The 18837-nt window shown below is 50.3% G+C and overlaps 1 protein-coding gene across 3 annotated transcripts in view; it reads right to left on the reverse strand.

Annotated features, from left to right (window-relative positions):
* The window catches only part of PKNOX2 (PBX/knotted 1 homeobox 2), a 268739-nt gene that overhangs the window by 46562 nt on the left and 203340 nt on the right, over positions 1-18837 (reverse strand). For all 3 annotated transcript variants that reach the window (XM_030918734.1, XM_030918735.1, XM_030918736.1), the window contains one exon: positions 904-1075. In XM_030918734.1, coding sequence (XP_030774594.1) covers positions 904-1075 — 172 coding nt within the window. The remainder of the gene's footprint in view (positions 1-903; positions 1076-18837) is intronic.

An 18837-nucleotide genomic window follows, 5' to 3' on the forward strand; every position in this document is an offset into this window, starting at 1 on the left:
AAGACAGCACCATCATTAATCAATTTGTTGGGGAGAGTTTTCCAGAGTTTCCAAATTCACTGTGCATAATCTGGGTAATCCACCCACAAAAAATAAAGAATTGTGGTTAATAATTCCAAGATGACTAGTTAGAGTAATGGACAAACAGAGCAACCTCTCTGTTGCTCTCTCCACAGAATTCCCTGGACTAGATGAGAATTCAGATGTCATCCGACCCAGTGGTCACCAAACCTAATGATGATTGCAACTGCTCAGGAAACTTTTTAAAATGTAGATTCACAGGCTCCCACCAAACCCACTGAATCACAATTCCCAGGTGGTGTGGCCTAGAAATATGTATTTTTATAAAACTGTGGTCATGATCTAGTTGATAAATTAGGTTTGGGAGCCTGATCTACCCTGTCCCCAGAATGAATGGGTCCTCCACTGGTCTTCTCAGCACATCGATATCAGGTCTTTCTCTCGGTTAATGTGCTCCAACATCAGTTACCTTCATCCTCCATACAGTAGCACATCAACTATTAGCTCCTCTCTGGACAGCCCAAGACAGATTTGCTAACATGCCAGGACTCCGGGACTCAGAACAGCTACCCCAGATATTCTGGCTGCTACAACCCTTCTTTCCTCCTGTCTGCACCGTAAAAGGATGGGTGCTAAGATGCTAGTGCCACCCTGGGCATAGATGGGCAGAACTTTGGCAGCAAAGCCTGTGCATGGAACTCTTGGTTTAAGGCATTTAAAAATGGTTCTTGGCGGCAAGACTGGTTCATCTAGTGCATGCCCCAAGGTGGACACTCAAAATCTTTTGTTGGTGAATTAATGAAAGGATCATTTCTAGGGCATTTTGAAGGGGATGAGAGGGTAGGAAGACTCTAGCCAGGGTAGAGGGTGGAGGGTCTTTACCAGATTGTCCAGTTCTGGGTCATCGCTGAAGAAGGGTTTGTGCTCCTGTTCCTGCTGGTGGACAAAGTTCTCGATGTCCACATCAAAGCTGGCGGAGGTGATGCACTCAGAGCCCTGGGTGGCCTGTTCACATTTCTCAAACAGCAGCGTCAGGAGCGGGAAAAGAGGGTGCCTGCGGGGACATCAAGAGCTCACACATGCGCACACACAGAGACCGTGCTGCTACCTGTGCTCAGAAGCCACCAGACTCCCCTGCTCATATTCCCATAACTTCTCCCAAGGTCCCACTCCTTGATAACATCCCCAGTCCCCATGGTCAATCTAGATGGCAGCACTTTGTGCCTTGGCAAGTAGGGTCTGCTCTTCCAGCTTTTGGGCTTAAGAGGCTCCTGTCCCTACCCACTGGGCGCCTACCTTTTCTCTTTGGTCAGATAAACTGCATGAATATTTGGGGAGGGATGAAGGGTTTTAAGCCTTCCAAGAAGTAGGTGTCCATTTCTGGCTCAGAGTCAACCTAAGAAGGAAAGGTGGGGAGTGTCCAGAGAAGTCCTGGATGTGAACATTAGCGGTAGGTCATAGATCCATTCTTGGCTTTCTGGAGCCAGCTAAGGGTGGCAGATGTGCACAAACACTTGTGTGCTTGCAAGTGCACGCAGGAGACATACGTGAGCCTGAAGACTTATCCACATGTGGTGGGCGGGTGTCTCCACCTGTCCTGAGTCTTGGTAGACTCAGTTTAGGTCAGATATCCCAGTGCGTTAGGTCATCACACAATGATGCAATGATTATTTACATCACTATGTGATGCAAATCATTTGCTCACTGTTTTCCTCCAAGACTCTACCTGACTTAGTGATCCTGATATCCCTGAGACCTTGGCATGCATGCTCATAGCAGACACTTAATAAATATTTGGTGAATGAAGGAATCAATGAGTGAAAAGACTGTGTGTGGTGGTCGGGGTGGGGGGTTCTATGACATCTATATGTGAGCCAAAGTGTTTACCTAAATGGCTCTCTGGATCTTATCTTGGAGATCAGCAACTCTTGAAAGTTTTTCTGACTCCTGACCCCCATTCCCCCACTGCCAAACCTACACTGATAGTCCCTGAGTTGTTTGTTTTATTGTCTGCCTTCCTCACTAGACTGTGAGCTACATGAGGGCAGGAACCTAGCTCACCTTACTTATCACTATATGTCCGAAGTCTAGTCAGATGTATGTGGATTTACCAAAAAGTATTTGGTAAATATATATGTTATATGTGTGTAGGTGTATTTGCATGTATAAGTCCACAGCACCTTTATTTCTGCAGTATGTGTGCATGCGAGTGCATGGGTTGTTGACACTGGACTCCAGAGAGCCCCATTCCCTTCCACTACAGTTCCAAAAATGCACCTACACATCCCTCTCTGGTCTGTCTCCCCAGACTCTTGGGACTATGCAATGTAGGTTTTTTTAATTTTTATTTTTTAAATTTTTTTGGACGTAGTCCCATTTGCTGGGCAAGAAGGAGGAATGTGTGTTGGACCTGAACCTGGCCCCCATGCCTCTGCCCAAGGGGATGGTCTAGCCAGTGCTGTGCAACAGAACTTTCTGCAACGGTGGGAATGTTCTGCAATCTCCACTGCCCCATATGGCAGCCACTAATCCCTTGAGGCCAATGGATCTTGAAACATGGCTACCGTAACTAGGACTCTGAACTTTTAATTTTACCTAATTTTAATTACTTTAAATTTAAGAGGTTACATGTGGCTAGTGGCTACCATACTGAAACAGTAAGTCTTTTTTTTTTTTTTTTTTTTTTTTTTTTTTGACAGAGTCTTACTCTTGTCATCCAGGCCGGAGTGCAATGGCATGATCTTGGCTCACTGCAACCTCTGCCTCCAGGGTTCAAGTGATCCTCTTGCCTCAGCCTCCCAAATAGTTGGGATTACAGGTGCCCACCATCGTGCCCGACTAATTTTTTTTTTTTTTTTTTTTTAGCAGAGACGGGATTTCACCACTTTAGCCAGGCTGGTCTAAACTTCTGACATCAAGTGATCTGCCTGCCTTGGCCTCCCAAAGTGCTGGGATTACAGGTGTGAGCCACCGCATCCTACCGAGAACACAGTAAGTAAGGCAAACAGACCATAGTCTCCCCTCCAGCACCCCATGACTGAGCACACAGAGAAGGACTGAATATCTAGCCTATATGGTATTTGCAAGTGGGTGGGGGAACCCCTAGGAGCCTGTCCATCTTGGAATTCTAACAATTTTGGATAAAAAGATAGGAAGAGTGTCCCCCTATCCACACTCACATGCATTTTATGGCTCTTTCTATTCAGACTCAGGGGTAGTGAGGGAGGAAAAGAGAAATTCCTGCTCCAGAGGAGCTGCTAAGCTTGGCAGAGCCTGTCCCTGCACACTCTCTCCCCGACCCTGCTTTTGGAAGCTGATGCCGAAACTGCTGGGCCCCAGGGCTGCAGACTGGGTGTGCAGTCTGCAGAAAAAAAGTGTCAATATTTAAGGGTGGCCTATTCGCTGCCCCAAATTGCCAGAAGATCCATTGAGAAAGATCTACCAGGAAGCTGGTAGGGAAAACGATGGGTTAGCTTAGCCATTCGGCTGAAGACAAAGAGAAAACCAGGTGAAGGGGTTAAACTCCAGTATAAGTCTTCATTTGCAGCCACTAATACTGCAGCATATTATAGTCTAATCTAACCTGATCCCAGTTTAATGCAAGATTCTCCTGGCCCTGAGTGGAATACCAAAGAAAGCCTCAGTGGCTGTAATTTAAGCAGAGCCCTGCAGTGGTTTAGCTGAGGGACATGAAAGGCAAATTCCAGACGGTGTTATGAATTATTGCGCCTTATGAACCTCCCTACTCTCAACAGATGCCTGCTGCCATTTAAACAGCCACTAGATCAATTAGGAATGAAAGGCACAAATCGACTCTGTACAAGGGCACTAAATTACCAGGAACTAATAATCCACAGCATCGTGCCAGGTGGTGGGGGTGCAGCCCCTGCCCCAACCCCATGGCAGCTGCGGTCACTGCACATTCCTTTCTCACTGGTTAGTTGGAGGGAGGGGACAAAGTGTGTGTGTGCATGTGTGTGCGTGCACGTGCATATGCATGTGTGTGCACCAAGGGTGTATGCAGGCTGTCAATGAGAGCAAGCGTTGTGTGGGGTCCTGTGTGTTTTCACTGTGGCACACAGTGTTGTGCTAATGCTGTATCTATACACAGATGGGTAGTGTATGTAACTGGGGGGCTGATTTTGTGTGCTGTGAGCACAGTGTGCATGTTCTCTGTGCTGTTTGTATGCAATACGTGTGTATGTGTGCAGGGATGGTGTCTTCTGTGTACACAGTATGAGTGGCATGTGGGGTAAGGAAGAGAGATCTGCCACGACTGTGTCCGCCAGCTACTAGCACTAGGCTTTGGGTAGGGAGAGAAGGGTGATCTCCTCTGCTTCTGTCCTTGCTTCTGCAGGGAGGAGCAGCTTTTCTTAGAGTGGTCAGGGAGGGCCTCTCTGCGGAGGTGACATTTAAGTTAAGCCTTGGATGATGAGACGTAGTCATGCAAAGAGCTAAGGGATCGGCATTCCAGCAGGAGAAAAAGCAAAGTATTTGAGACAGAAATGAGCTTGCACGTTTCTGGAACAAAATGTAGCCAAGTGTGGCTGGAACCAGGTGGGCAGGTAGGGAGTGGAGGGAGATGAGGTTGAAAAGGCAGCAGGAGTCACATCATGAGGTACCTCGTGACAGAGCTGGGCTTGCAGGGATCGGGTGGGAGGCATTGTCACATACACCAGGGAACATGCACCTCCTCTGCAGAACCACAGCCAGGGTCTGTCTTCTAAACCTCCTTCACTTCCAGGTGTCGGATCTCCCCAGAATGGCTATGCGTATGTATGTGGGGGCATATCTGGGGGTGGCTTCTGTGGCTCCTGCTGTCTCAGAAGAAAGGAACATGCTGCCCATCCTTCCCTCCGAGTTAACTAAGAGTCCATGGAGCATAGGGCAGACGACACAGGTACTGGCCTGGCACCCTCTCTCCAGCTGTTCCGTAACCTGAGGACTGAGCAGTCAGGGTTGGAGGGCAGACAGCAGTACTGTCAGCCCCAGATCCTCTCTTCTCCTATCCCAGCCTCCCCAGACTCCAGCGTCTGGTTCTTCCTACCTCATCCCAGAGCCCTGTTGGTCTCTCAGAGCTCAGATGGCACCTGAGATCACCCACAGCTTTTCCTGTGATCCATGGTCATGGTCAGTGGGGCGCCTGTGGCTCCCATGCTCCATCCCCCTGGCTCACTTGATAAACCCAGACACTACCTTCTACCTTATGCACGGGGATCCCCGAGACACTGCACTGCACCCTGGTAGATAGGTTGTTTCCCAGCGACGCCATGGGTTTTGCGGCTGCAGCATGGTCCTGGGCTTCTCTCAAGCTGTTCCCAGCACAGTTATGGGACAGTCACTTACCCTTCCCCAGGTGCCCAGTCTGTACCTGCCTAAAGGCTGACTTGTATTTTCTAAGCTACCCTCCAACATCACCCCCTAAAGCATGAGAGGAGGCTGGCAGCCACTTTGGAAAAGTTCTTCCCAGCAGTCTTGACTGCAGGCTTGGGGGTCCACCCTGAGGGCAGGGCCCATGAGAGCTGCCATCAAAGCCACCTGCAATACAAATGGCCCTGTGTGAACCAGGAATGGGTGGGGAGAAGTATTCCCAGTTAGAGGAGAGACTTTGGCCTTCCCTGAGCCTCAGTTTGTCCCACTACAAAATGGTTTTTCAGGAGTGCTTCTTCCCGTTGTCCAGATATCTTCCGCTCTGGGTCCATATCCTCCATGGGCTAGAAGCAGGGATGTGGACACTTGGTGTCCAGTGCTGAGTGTCGATGACCATGAGCGGGATGTAAGGAATGGTCATTAGACTTTATATCCAAAGAGCTGAGGACATGTGACCTCCATAAGAGCTCACCTTCTCCCTCCCAGACCCCTTCTTCACTCTTCTTCCCCCCACGTCACCTCCCTCCCGACTGCCGCCTCCACCCCAATCTCTCTTAAGCCGTTCAAAATTTGGAGGAAATAAATCTCTCTGCACTAATTCAGTGAGAGTTTGAGCCTCGTCAGTGCAGAACAAATAAAAGGAGTGAACTGGCATGACATTTTACTGCAGAAGAGAGGTCGTTTCCAGCCACTAATAAAAAGGATTTGACACAGACTAATAAAGAGAAATGAATTTCTCTAATGGCCTAATTTAGCACATTCAGCACTGCGCCTCCGCCTGGGTGCTGGGAGGGCGGGCGCCTTCACCAGGAGTGCGGACAGAGGCAGGCAGGAGGGAGACGCGGCTCAGCTCAGGGAGAGGGGAAGAAGAGATGATCGCGAATAACATTTTATTATTTCTTTTCTCTTTTCTGAGTCCCCCATCCCACCCTCCACTCCCTACCCTCATCACTGCTCCCCAGGAGCATCTGAACTAAAATCAAACTCAAGATATGCAGTTCTTGTTAACGATCCAAAGAAATAAAGAACCCCTCTCCATAGAATTGCAGTCTTGCGCTAGCTTAAGGTGATTAAACCGGATGTGTTGATTTCTACAGGGGTTTAAGTCATCGTTTGGTTTAATTACTTCTGACATTTCTGCCTTCGTGTTTTTTACATCACCCAAATTTGCTGGTCTGGAATGCCCAGTTTGGGGCCAAGGTGTGTGCAGCTGTCCCTGGGAGAGGTGATTAGAGACAGGGCAGTATGTTGGCTGTAGCCCTGTGCAGAGGCTAGCACCACCCTCTCTCTTAGCAACAGAAAGGCTGAGACCCCTCAATCAAGGCCAAAGCTTCTGAGAGCATCACAGGGCAGGCAAGATTCACCAAAGCCCACGTATTCCTCCCCACCTCAAGACAGATATTCTTAACATAAACTGGGCTGACAGATTGCCCTAACGTTTTGTAAAGGCCTTCTGGAATGGACCCCACAACTTCCTTGGTAACTCTTATGCTCATCTATAACTTAAAGTTCCCCTATGTGGCTGTAGCTAATTTCTTTTATTAAAAGTACTCAAAAAAAAGATGGCTGGGTCCTCGGCTGGGTGTGGTGGCTCACACCTCTAATCCCAGCACTTTGGGAGGCTGAGGCAGGTGGATTACCTGAGATCAGGATTTTGAGACCAGCCTGGTCAACATGGTGAAACCCTGTCTCTACTAAAAATACAAAAAATTAGCCAGGCATGGTGGCACGTGACTTTAATCCCAGCTACTCGGGAGGCTGAGGCAGGAGAATTGCTTGAACCCAGGAGGCGGAGGTCGCAGTGAGCTGAGATGGTGCCACTGGACTCCAGCCTGGGCGACAGATTGAGACTCTGTCTCAAAAAAAAAAAAAAAAAAAAAGTAGTTGGGTCCTTTTTCTTTTTTTTTTTTTTTTTTTTTTGAGACGGAGTCTCGCTCTGTCGCCCAGGCTGGAGTGCAGTGGCCGAATCTCAGCTCACTGTAAGCTCCGCCTCCCGGGTTCATGCCATTCTCCTGGCTCAGCCTCCCGTGTAGCTGGGACTACAGGCGCCCGCCCGCCACCGCGCCCGGCTAATTTTTTTTGTATTTTTAGTAGAGACGGGGTTTCACCGTGTTAGCCAGGATGGTCTCGATCTCCTGACCTCGTGATCCGCCCGTCTCGGCCTCCCAAAGTGCTGGGATTACAGGCTTGAGCCACCGCGCCCGGCCCAGTTGGGTCCTTTTTCATTTCTCTTTCTTTCTTTTTGGACCACCTGGGTTTAAAAAAAATAAAATAAAACATTTCTTCCTTCTTGGGGGAAGAGTGGAAACAGAAGCAGATACAGAAAAGAAGTTAGAAAGAATGCAAAAATACAGAGCTTCGGAGAGGCGAAGATGCAAAACACAAGGCAGCCAGAGAGTGGATATGCAGACAGAAACAGCACCAGCCATGAGCGGGGGCAAGGGTGGTCACCGGCAAGGGGAGACGTGAATGCTGAGTTCTCTTTCTGGGTGATAAACTCTGTGATTCACAGTCATGCCACTCTGTCCCTTCTAAGCCTCTCAGCCGTCCCTTCCCTTGTGACCTTGGCCAGGACTGCAGACCTCAATTATGGGTCCAGCCAAGTGTGTGGCTGCCTGCCTGGGCCATCCACCTCCTTTCCTGTGACTGACCTTGGAGCCCCCCGGCTCCCTCTGCACCTTCCTTACAGCCATTCTCACCCTCCTGGGGGTGGGAAGAGGGAAGCCCAGGGTCAGTGCCCAACCCATCCCTGAACCCGCACTGCTTCTTCTAATGGGGACAGGGGAGACAGAGCCTCTGTCTCTTCCTGTTGGGCCAAGGATGGATGATCCAGAGGCGGAATGCATGGGAGGAGAACAAGAGTTTTTGGTGGACATCTTCAGGCATGGGCCAGCAGGACCAGAGGCCTGGCCGGGGTCCCACCACTCAGAGCACACAAGGCTGTTGGCCGGTGGGGTGGGGTGAGGTGGGGCACGCAGGGATTGGTGGCACTCTGGCTACCAACCTATGCCCTACCGACACACAGTGGCTGTCGAGTTGCCAAAAGCTCGCCTTTCCAGAAACTCTGCCTGAGGACTAGCGTTTTGAGCCTTTCTTTTTTCTTTTCTTTTTTTTTTTTTTTTGAGACGGAGTCTCGCTCTGTCACCCAAGCTGGAGTGCACTGGCCAGATCTCAGCTCACTGCAAGCTCCGCCTCCCGGGTTCACGCCATTCTCCTGCCTCAGCCTCCCGAGTAGCTGGGACTACAGGCGCCTGCCACCTCGCCCGGCTAGTTTTTTGTATTTTTTAGTAGAGACGGGGTTTCACCATGTTAGCCAGGATGGTCTCCATCTCCTGACCTTGTGATCTGCCCGCCTCAGCCTCCCAAAGTGCTGGGATTACAGGCTTGAGCCACCGCGCCCAGCCGAGCCTTTCTTTCTTTCTTTCTTTTTTTATTTGAGACGGAGTCTCAATCTGTCGCCCAGGCTGGAGTGCAGTGGCACCATCTCGGCTCACTGCAAGCTCCACCTCCCGGGTTCACGCCATTCTCCTGCCTCAGCCTCCTGAGTAGCTGGGACTACAGGCGCCCGCCACCACACCCGGCTAATTTTTTTTTTTTTTTTGTATTTTTAGTAGAGACGGGGTTTCATCATGTTAGCCAGGATGGTCTGGATCTCCTGACCTTGTGATCCGCCCGCTTCGGCCTCCCAAAGTGCTGGGATTATAGGCGTGAGCCACTGCGCCCAGCCGAGCCTTTATTTCTTAGTACCCAGGCCAGAGACTACTGGGATCTCAGAACCAGAGAATATCCTAGAAACCACTTTCCCGAACAGACCCCCAACCCCTTCCTGGGGCATCTGTTCACCGTAGAAGGCCTGCAACAAGTGCCCTCTCAGAGGAGTGCAGTAAAATTTCTCCTGGATGCCAGTGGAATGAAGCCAGCACTCGCGGATGGGCACTCCAGGCTCTTCATCATGTGGCCTCAGCCTGTTTTCAGTATCTCGCCTAGACCAAGCTTGTCCAGCCCGCAGCCCATGAGTGGCATGGAGCCAAAATGGCTTTAAATGTGGCCCAACGCAAATTCGTAAACTTTCTTAAAACATTATGAGATTTTTCTTTTGCTTTTTGTTGTTGTTGATGTTGTTTTTGCTCATCAGCTATTGTTAGTATTAGTGTATTTTACGTGTGGCTCAAGACAATTCTTCTTCCAATGTGGCCCAAGGAAGCCAAAAGATTGGACACCCCTGTAGACGGACTCAGAAGAGAAAGGTGGTGGCTGGAGGGAGAGAGGGCAGCAGACCCTGGTCTCTGGAATGGTCACTACTGTCCTTCAGCAGCCCATGGAAAGCAAACTTCTGTGCCTTCCTGTGCCCATCTTTGCCCTATGCTTTTCTGTGCCCGTGCCTTTCTTCCCACTGCTCCTTCCACCTCAATTCCCTGCTCCTGTGTCTCTTCGTGTCCCCTCCAATGACCTGAGTATCCAGGCCAACACGCCTTCTGTGCAGGCTCCCCTCATTGGTCTCTCCAGCAAGAGAAACCATCGCCTCCTCTGAGCCCTCACAGCAAATACTAGGGGTTTCTTCCTTAACCTCACTCACAATTTAGGGTGGGAAGCCAGGTGGTCTGAAATAAGCTACACTTTGGGTAAGTTACTGAATTTTTGGAGCCTCAGTTTCCTTTTTCATCAAGGATAACACCTCTCATGCAGGTTCCTGTAAGGATTAAATGAAGAAACATGGAGAGTATCTGGCACTTAGTAAACTATCAATTAATGCCTGCTCCATTTCCCTGGAATGGTGCGTGGGCACTTTTTAAATTCAGGGCAACATTGACACCATCCACTCCAATAAATTTATATTCCCATCTCCACTGACTCATTTGGCTGGGAAAACAAACCCACATGCCAATTCAAATAGATACCCAGAAAGAGGAGGGGGAGAGACATCTTATAATTTATCAGAACTTCGAGCCTCATTTTCTTTTAACCAAAAAAGGACTGCCAATAGAAATTTATTTTATGACACTTCTTAAACCCTACTAAGCACAGTTGTTTGTGCATAGGTCTGTCTTCCTCGTGGCATGGTGGGCTCCTCCAGTCGGTGACCACATTTTCTCTCTCTCTGAACTCGAAAGGGTTAGGCACAGTGTATGGCACACAGCAGAGGATCAATACATTTTTGACGACTCAGTGAATGGGAATGAGTGAATGAATGAGTGGAGTAAGCAATGACTATAGGAATGGAGGTTCTGAGACACAATCCTCAAGTTCTTTCAGGCTCAGAATCTATCCATACTAGGGAGACTTGGAACAGATTTTGCCATCTGGCAGCTTTTAGCCACAGTTGCTACGAAAGGACCTGCCTTCTTCGGGGCTCTGCTGGGGGCTGCCTGCGGAGAGGGTGGTGAGGTCTTAGAGGGAGGGGAGGGAGTAGGGAGGAAGGTGCTTGTCCAGCCCTCTGCTTCGCCTCCCCTTGGAAGCACCAGATGGAGAGAACAGAGCGGGGTGGGAGCGAGCCAGCGGCCCCTGGTTGGATGTATTTTTACTTCAGGTGTGACGTTGAAACCATGCGCGTGTATTTTTAGTCCTGCCCAGTGGGCGGTGTGTTCGCCTGCGTTGCCTTGGAGAGGACTTCTTTGAGTTTCTAAATTGGAGCTGCATCTGTCAGGGCTCCTGGGCTCCAGCCCAGCTCTCCTCCCCCAGGTGGGTGGACAGGTCCATTCCCGGCAAGTGTGGGGCCCAGGGCAGGTCGCAGTCTGCTCAGCCCTCCTCCCTTCAGACACATGCACACACACACTCCTCCCAGCACATTAAACGCATCTATGTGAAATCTCAACACAGTGAAAGTTAAAACTGCTCTGCGAGGGCAAAAATACAAAGAGCCTGACACATGAGACCTGGTGGGGATGTCGTGTCCAGCCCCTTCATAACAAGGCGAGGTGACTCTGGCAGTGAAAAGAGAAGTGCAACAGCCCCCGTGACACCAGTTTACCTGTATAACAAACTTGCACCTGCACCCCGAACCTAAAATAAAAGTTATAAACAAAAGAGAAAAGACAAGTGTCTTTCCTGAAATTAGGCAGCTAGTGAAAGGCGTCAGAGATTCCATCCAATACCAGAAATTCACCCAGTCCCCCTAGAGAAAGAACTTCAAGGGGAAGAGATGCTGTGAGGAGGTGAGCCCTAACCATGTTGTCTCGGTCACAGTCAAGGACTAAACACACACCCACACACACTTAGTGGCACTTTGTAAAGTGCTCTTATATGTGCTTATTGCATTTCGATACCCCAAGGGGCTTCTCACTCCCATTTCACTCACTAGCAAACGGATGTGCTGTGTGGTTAAATGATTGCATCAGGCTATGCAGTAACTGAGTTGAGATTTAAAATCCAGGTATTCAAACTCCAAATCGTGTGCTCTCCCCTCTCTCCCATGTACTACTTGTGAGCAATTACTGGACTCACTTCATCTGCCTTCCCCCTTTTCTCTACTATTTTTGAGACATACACATCCTGGGGTCCAAGAACTGAGCTGCCAGGATTACCCTGGGAGCCACGAGACTGTTGCTGTATGAGAGAACCTCTGCTTCATCCGGTGAGTTTCCAAAAGAACCTCCTCTTGTAATAATACTTGTGTGTGTTTGGAGAGGCGTTAACATTTTTACAGATCTCTCCTTTCCTCGTTTGATGCCTACCCTGTGGGATAGAAAAGCTTATCTAAAGAAGTTAAATGATTTGCCCGACGGTAGAGTCAGAATGAAGACTAAAGTCTCAGTTCAGGTTCTTTCCACTCAACCATGAAAAGGATCAGTGCTCGGGAAAAGCAGAAAGTGGCACTATGGTTAAAAGATGGGCAAGCTGGCTTAGCTCAGGCCCGGTAAGAAGCCACTGGCCACATGAACCTTCATGGCCCCAGCTTTCTGTTCTCCTCCCACCCCACCCCACATCATTTGCACTTGCAGGAGGCCCAATTGCTGGTTGTCTTCCTTCTCGTAAGGGTGACAGACCCAGTGTAGTCCTTCTTTGTGAATGTAGCTACCATTCACCAAGAGACTTCTGTGTGCCAAGCACTGTCAGCTGTTAGCATTGGTTATCTCACTGAATCCTAACATAACCTTGTGAGGATAAAAGTCATCAGATTTCAGGACTCGTGGATCTCTTTTCAATGGGGTTTGTCTTGGTGGGGACCCTGGATAATGCCTAGGCCAGGCAGGTGAGCCATGGAAGCAGCAGGACCCATCCCTCCTGAGCACACCTGCTCCCTGAGCAAGACAGCTGCAGCCTCTGGGCCTGTCAGCAGCAGTCGCAGAGGCTGGGCTTGGCGCAGAAGGCCTTATTATGCCGTAGAAAGGGCAGGGAATGGGCTTTGCCTGGTACAGAGGAAATCTGAGCATGGTTTCACTTTGCAGATTATGGCTCCAGCAGGATCACCCCTCTGACTATAATCAGCAGCTCAGATGTTACCTCAGGTGCCAGTGAACCCAGCTGCTTCAAAAAGCAGGGACTATCTGCTAGAACCCCCATCCCACAAAGCCCAGCCAAGAACACAGCCTGGAACATCTGCCCACAGCACCTAGTGGTCCAGAGGCCCTGGCACGAAGCATCTGGTCCTAACTTCTCTGCTTGGAATGGCTGCATGTCTCCCACACCATTCTCAGGCCACCTCACCCAGCACATTCCAGGAATGACCAAGCCCAATGCCAGGGAAGGCAGAGGGTTAAGCCCCAGGGTCAACTTCACTGGAGCCAGAACACTCTTTGGTCACAGGGTGGAAGAGTTCTCTCAAAGACACTTCATTAGGAAGTGCCAGTTCCCAGGGTCCTGACCAGGCAGCTGCTACAGAGGAAGTCACACAGGACCCAGCCTATCTGTCTAGCCTCAAACCTGGAGAGATTCCTCCCACCCCATCCACCAGCCCAGCCCCAGGACCCGTAGCATGGCTGTCATTCTCTCGGGGCTCACCTCCCTTGGGAAAAGCAGTGCAACTCTCCCACGCTACATTGCGGGCCAGAAGCTCTGCAGTCAAATCCACAAATACTTTTTTGAGCCCATACTGTGTGCCAAGTTTATGTCGCTGCTACTTTCTATGCCTATCTTTCCCTCCGTCCCTGGACAGGACCCCTTTCCGAATTTACAATGCCTTACACATGTTGGAGCTCAGTTAATAATTAATTGAATTGTAGAGCGAAGACCACTTGACTGGAAACCTTTGGCAGCCCCGCCTCTTGCTGCACCGCCTCTCAGCATTTACCTCCTGGCTCACAAGCTCCTGCCTGACACCAATACGTCCAACAGCGGCTGACACCCACAGAACGTGGACCACCTGCCAGGTTCTTTACCAAGCACATTACCTGCGTTATCTCATTTAAACCTCATGACAATCTAGATAAGGAGATGGTACTATTTTTAGCCCCATTTTACAGATGAGGGAACTGAGGCATAGAAAGTTTTAGTATCCAGTGATGGAGCTAGAGTGTGAACCAGGCAGCCTAAGTCCAAAGGCTCGTAACCCTGAATCCTGCCCCCCTGAATGTACCAGATTTCACATCCTGAATGGGCCAAAGCAATGTATGCTGGCTCCTCTGTTTAAAATACCCCAGTCTACCAAACACTGATCTGTATGCCAGATATTATCTTATTGTATTCTAGCTACTATCAGTTTTCTTTTTGATAGTCGAGAAAACAGAGCCCCAGAGAGATGAGCTAGCCCAAGGTGACAAAGCTAGTTCTCACCAAGTCTATTTCTAGAACATGATTCTATTTCCCACTGCCCAACACAGGGCCATGGCTGCATTTGCACCTCTAGCTATAGGGCTGTCAGGATCATGCTGGGAACTTCCATGACCTTTAGGATAGTCTCAAGGGAGTGATCTGAACACTGCCTACTGTCCTGCTCCGTTCCTTCCCCACGCAAGTGTGGATTCTGCCATCCAGTCTGCATGAGACAGAAACAAGTGCATTATAAACAGGGCTCACATTGCTTTTACTGAACTAGAGCTGGACTTGAGCATGAGCTCTCTGGTGGTCTCATGTGGGTAGAAGTTCTGAGCTTGTGACGTGTGGGAGAAAGAACTAGACACATGGTGTGGAAAGTGCAAGATTCTTAGAGCTAAGAAACTAAAGAGGAAGCAGAAGAATGGTTTGAGGCAGGGTTTCTGGAGCTGCGAGGAAGGAGATCATTCGCTGGTAGACCAGGAAAGGTTTGGAAGCCACTTGGAAAAGACGGAGAAGTTTGGAATGAAGGTGGGGCGCTGTTGAAGCAGATGGAAAGAGACAGACTGCCTTGGCATTGAGGTGGAAAATTATCACTACAGACACTTATAAAACACCTATCCACACCAGGTGCTGTTCCAAGAGCTCATTGATTAAGAGAGAACATTTCAAATTCAGAACCCAGGAGTGGACCAGACAGGACAGTGCAGACCAAGAATGTAGGATGGCAGCTAGAAGTATCAGTAACACCATTCTAAAGAACTGGCCTGTAAGATGGGCTTACCCATGTAAATCTAGAGACTGTGCACCTGGAACCTGGCTCCCTGTGTGGGGTTTGGGCTTTGAGGCCAGTGAGAGCCTGCCCTGCTCATGTCTTCCCTACTGCTCGGTGGCATCAGGTGGGCGGTTTGGGATGGGCCATGGTACGAGTATTTACATCACGGGGATCAGCAGATGCTACAGATCGGAGCTGCTCCCTTTCCTCACCTCGAGAGACATTTGACAGCACATCAACCTAGAACTATGACAACTTATGGGGTGCTCCCTAACCTATTTAGTGAAGCCATCCAACAAGCTTTGATGCAGTAGCTACTTTGTCTAAGCTGCTGACTCTAAGGTATCATGTAAGGTGCCAGGGATAAAGCAGTGAGCAAGACAGACGCAGACCCTGTCCTCTGGAGTTAACAGTATAGCGAGGGAAACAGAAATAAGGTTGACCCAAATGCTACCTCAGTTAATTCAATCGTGAGTAATGCCGCAAAGGAGACAGGCAGGGTCCGGAAGCCACTTCACCCTCTACCCCTGACCAGCAGCTCCACTCTCTGGGTTCCTAATGGAAAGGCAAAGCACCACTGCCCTCACTGTCTTCTTACAGCTCATGCCTCCAGCCCAGCTTTTCCTTATCAATAATGGGCAACAACTTTAGCACCTCCACGTCCCTGGTTCTCAGAGAGGTTTAGCAGAGCAGTCTTTGGAAAGCCAACCTCCTCCCCCACCAGCACCTGGCCAGGCCTAGCTCCTGCCCCTCTTCCGCTCCTCAGGACACCATGGTTTCCATGGGAACCCACTCACTTCAAAGGGGAACGAAGGAGACTGGAGGGGAGGAGGGTGAGGGAAAGCTGGATTAACCTCACCCTTTTGGCCCTGCCTGTGCACTGCTGGCAACCTAATCCCCCGATTTAGGCAGCACCTAACATTGAACCCATCACCAGCATGGGCAGATGGGTACTGTGGCTCAAGCTAAGCTTGAACTTCTTTGGGAGAAAACCCCAGGGTTGAGGTGGGGGCTGGGGAAGGAGAGAACTGAGGTTTGGGAGGTTCAAACCTGTGGTCCCTCACTCCACTGGCCTCCCCTCTTTGGACCCTCTCTCAGTGCTGCTCCTGGGCCACAAACACAATTACCCGCGATGTGTATCCAATCATGGGATCTGCTCGGATTAGACTGCAATCATTAATCTGAGCGGGAGCCCCGGTTGCTTTGCTGATTAGTCCAGATGATGCTCTGGTATGATCCAATTAAAGACAGACGCTGCCCTCCGTCCCCCACCCCACAGCTTCCACATCAGAAGGGAACTAGTACATTTCATTAACACATCCTCATACACAAATAAAACCTCCTGGGCACTGGCAGGCTCCCTCCCCTTTGTCACACTGTCCCTCTGCCACCCAGCAGGGCCCTAGGCAGGGAGGGGCCACCCTCACCCTTCCTTCATCTGTGGTTCTAGAAGGGGCCATGATGGGGGCTCCCAAAAGCCGGTGTGGGGCACTCATCTGAATGGAAAGGGTCTGGTTACATTTATTGACATGAAACGCCGACTCCCCGATGTGCTTTGGAGCAGCCAGGCTGCCCCAGGCAGGCAAATCTAATTAAAATTACCTGACCCTACAGGAGGCTGAGCTCCCTGCCCGGTCATCCCGGGGCAATGGCTGCAGAGAGGGCGGCTGGTACTAATGGGAGAGGTGTGGTTGTAGGAGACAATCCTGGGGCTGCCGGGCCAGGAGGCAGCAGCAGGACTGGAGAGATGGGAAGCCAGCATGCTGCTGCTGTCAGTTCGGTGTCCTGAGGTGCTGGGGCAGCCACGTTTGCCTGGGATTCCCTCTTCCAGGTCAGACAGCTGCAGACATACTTTGGGCAAACACCAAGGGTTGCAGGTGGTCAGCCCCATGGGAGAAGATAAAGCCCAGGAGGGAAGGGGAGTAGGAAGAAGTGTTAATTGCAGAAAGGTCTAGGCCATACTTCAAGTGATATTCATGTGATGGCTCCCATGGGAGCGGTGACCCACCTCTCCTGCGGGTTGGCCTGGGTAGGGTACGTGCCTGGTATTGTAAGAAGGGCTTTGGAACCCATGGTTCGCATTGGTGAGGACCTAATAAACCCATCTGTTTGGTGCCAGACGCGGGGCCAGGTGCCTCCATGGGCCATCTCATTGATTCTTATCATGTCTGCTGCTTAGGTTCCATCGGGACATGAAAGCTCAGAGAGGCTAGGACACGGTGGAGGTGGGACTCAAACCTAGGTTTCTAAAAACTGTTTGTTACACCACTCATCTAGGGGTCTTTCTCAACCATGATCTATGCTCACTACAGGCCCCTGTCCCAGGGGTCTGAGCAGCTGTGAGGTGAGTCTTCAGTATGCATAGGAATCCCCTGAGATCTTGTGAAAATTCAGATTGTGAGTCCTTAGGCCTGAGTGAGCCTTGAGAGCCTGCATTTCTAATCTGCTCCCAGGTGATGTGATGCTGCGAGTCCACAGGCCATACTTTGAGTAGCAATGCTCCAAATAGAGTATGACAAGCATATGTCATCAGGCTGTCGGGCGGTTTTCAGAGGCCATGTTACTCCCTTCCCTCCTTATGCTCCCCACAAAAGCACAAGCCCACCGCACCTTGCCCGGGTTAATTACAGGTGGCTGTGCAGTCTCACCTCTCCACTCCCAGCTTCTCTGACCACTGGCTGTCCTGAAAGGTCATCTCTCATCCCATTTCTCCACCTAGTGGGGTCTCTTACTCAACCTTTAGGACCAAACTCAAATATTGCCTTCTCTATGAAGCCTTCACTGTTGCTCTGACCACGTAGCTCTGGTTTCTTGTTTGCACATGAGACGGTGCCTGGAGAGACGGAGGGAAGAGCCTGTACCTTGACCCTCCTTCTGTTGGAGTCTAGCACAGCCCACACATAGGAATAGTAAGGATTCAATAAGAGAGTGTAAAGAGGGAAAGGCAGAGGGAAGGAGGCCCATCCCACATTGGGGTGGCTAGCTTGACCTTTCTTTTTTTTTCTTTTTTTCTTTTTTTTTGAGACGGAGTCTTGCTCTGCCACCCAGGCTGGAGTGCAGTGGCCGGATCTCAGCTCACTGCAAGCTCCGCCTCCCGGGTTTACGCCATTCTCCTGCCTCAGCCTCCCGAGTAGCTGGGACTACAGGCGCCCGCCTCGTCGCCCGGCTAGTTTTTTGTATTTTTAAGTAGAGACAGGGTTTCACCGTATTAGCCAGGATGGTCTCGATCTCCTGACCTCGTGATCCGCCCGTCTCGGCCTCCCAAAGTGCTGGGATTACAGGCTTGAGCCACCGCGCCCGGCTCTTGACCTTTCTTACAGTCTCCCTGACAGGTACCATGATCAGGTCCTGGAGTTCTTTGGGGCCCAAGCCAGAGCTCTCCACCGGCAGGCAGCTGGGCCTGGCCTATGTGTTTCACAGGGCAGGGCACAGGTGCTGTGTTTTGTCCCTCTGCTGGGCCTGGGAGGCCCCCAGTGCCAGGATCTGTGATCAGAGGCCACTGCTCTGGACTCCCAACTGTTGGTATTAGAGGCATTTGGCTTATCTGAGGAACTAAAAATAATGCTGATGAGAATGAGAATAACAGCCCTAATTACCACCATTACCATAAAGGCACTGTCACTGGGGTGGTGGGGGAGGAGTCAGAAAGAAATAAATCTTCCTATTCATTAGTCTTGGGTGAATCATTCCACGTGTTACTGGCATTCGCACCTGCTGCAGTGTGTGCCCAGCCAGAGGCGAGCCATGCTTGCTGATGCATGTGAACATATAAGCTCCCACAAGGGAATGTGAGCAAGGGTCCAGCCTCAATACTGAGTGCAGACTTGGGCACCTTAGTCCCCACCTTCGGTTATCATATTCTTAGTGGATATGATAACCAAAGTCCCTGTAGGAACCTCATTCAGGTTGGTTCTCAGGTGACAGCATCTTCCTCCCCAACTATGTACAAGAACGGGAGTTCATCAAGGAGAGAGGCATTTCCC

Source organism: Rhinopithecus roxellana, chromosome 15 (genome assembly GCF_007565055.1).
Source record: "Rhinopithecus roxellana isolate Shanxi Qingling chromosome 15, ASM756505v1, whole genome shotgun sequence".
Taxonomy (NCBI): domain Eukaryota; kingdom Metazoa; phylum Chordata; class Mammalia; order Primates; family Cercopithecidae; genus Rhinopithecus; species Rhinopithecus roxellana.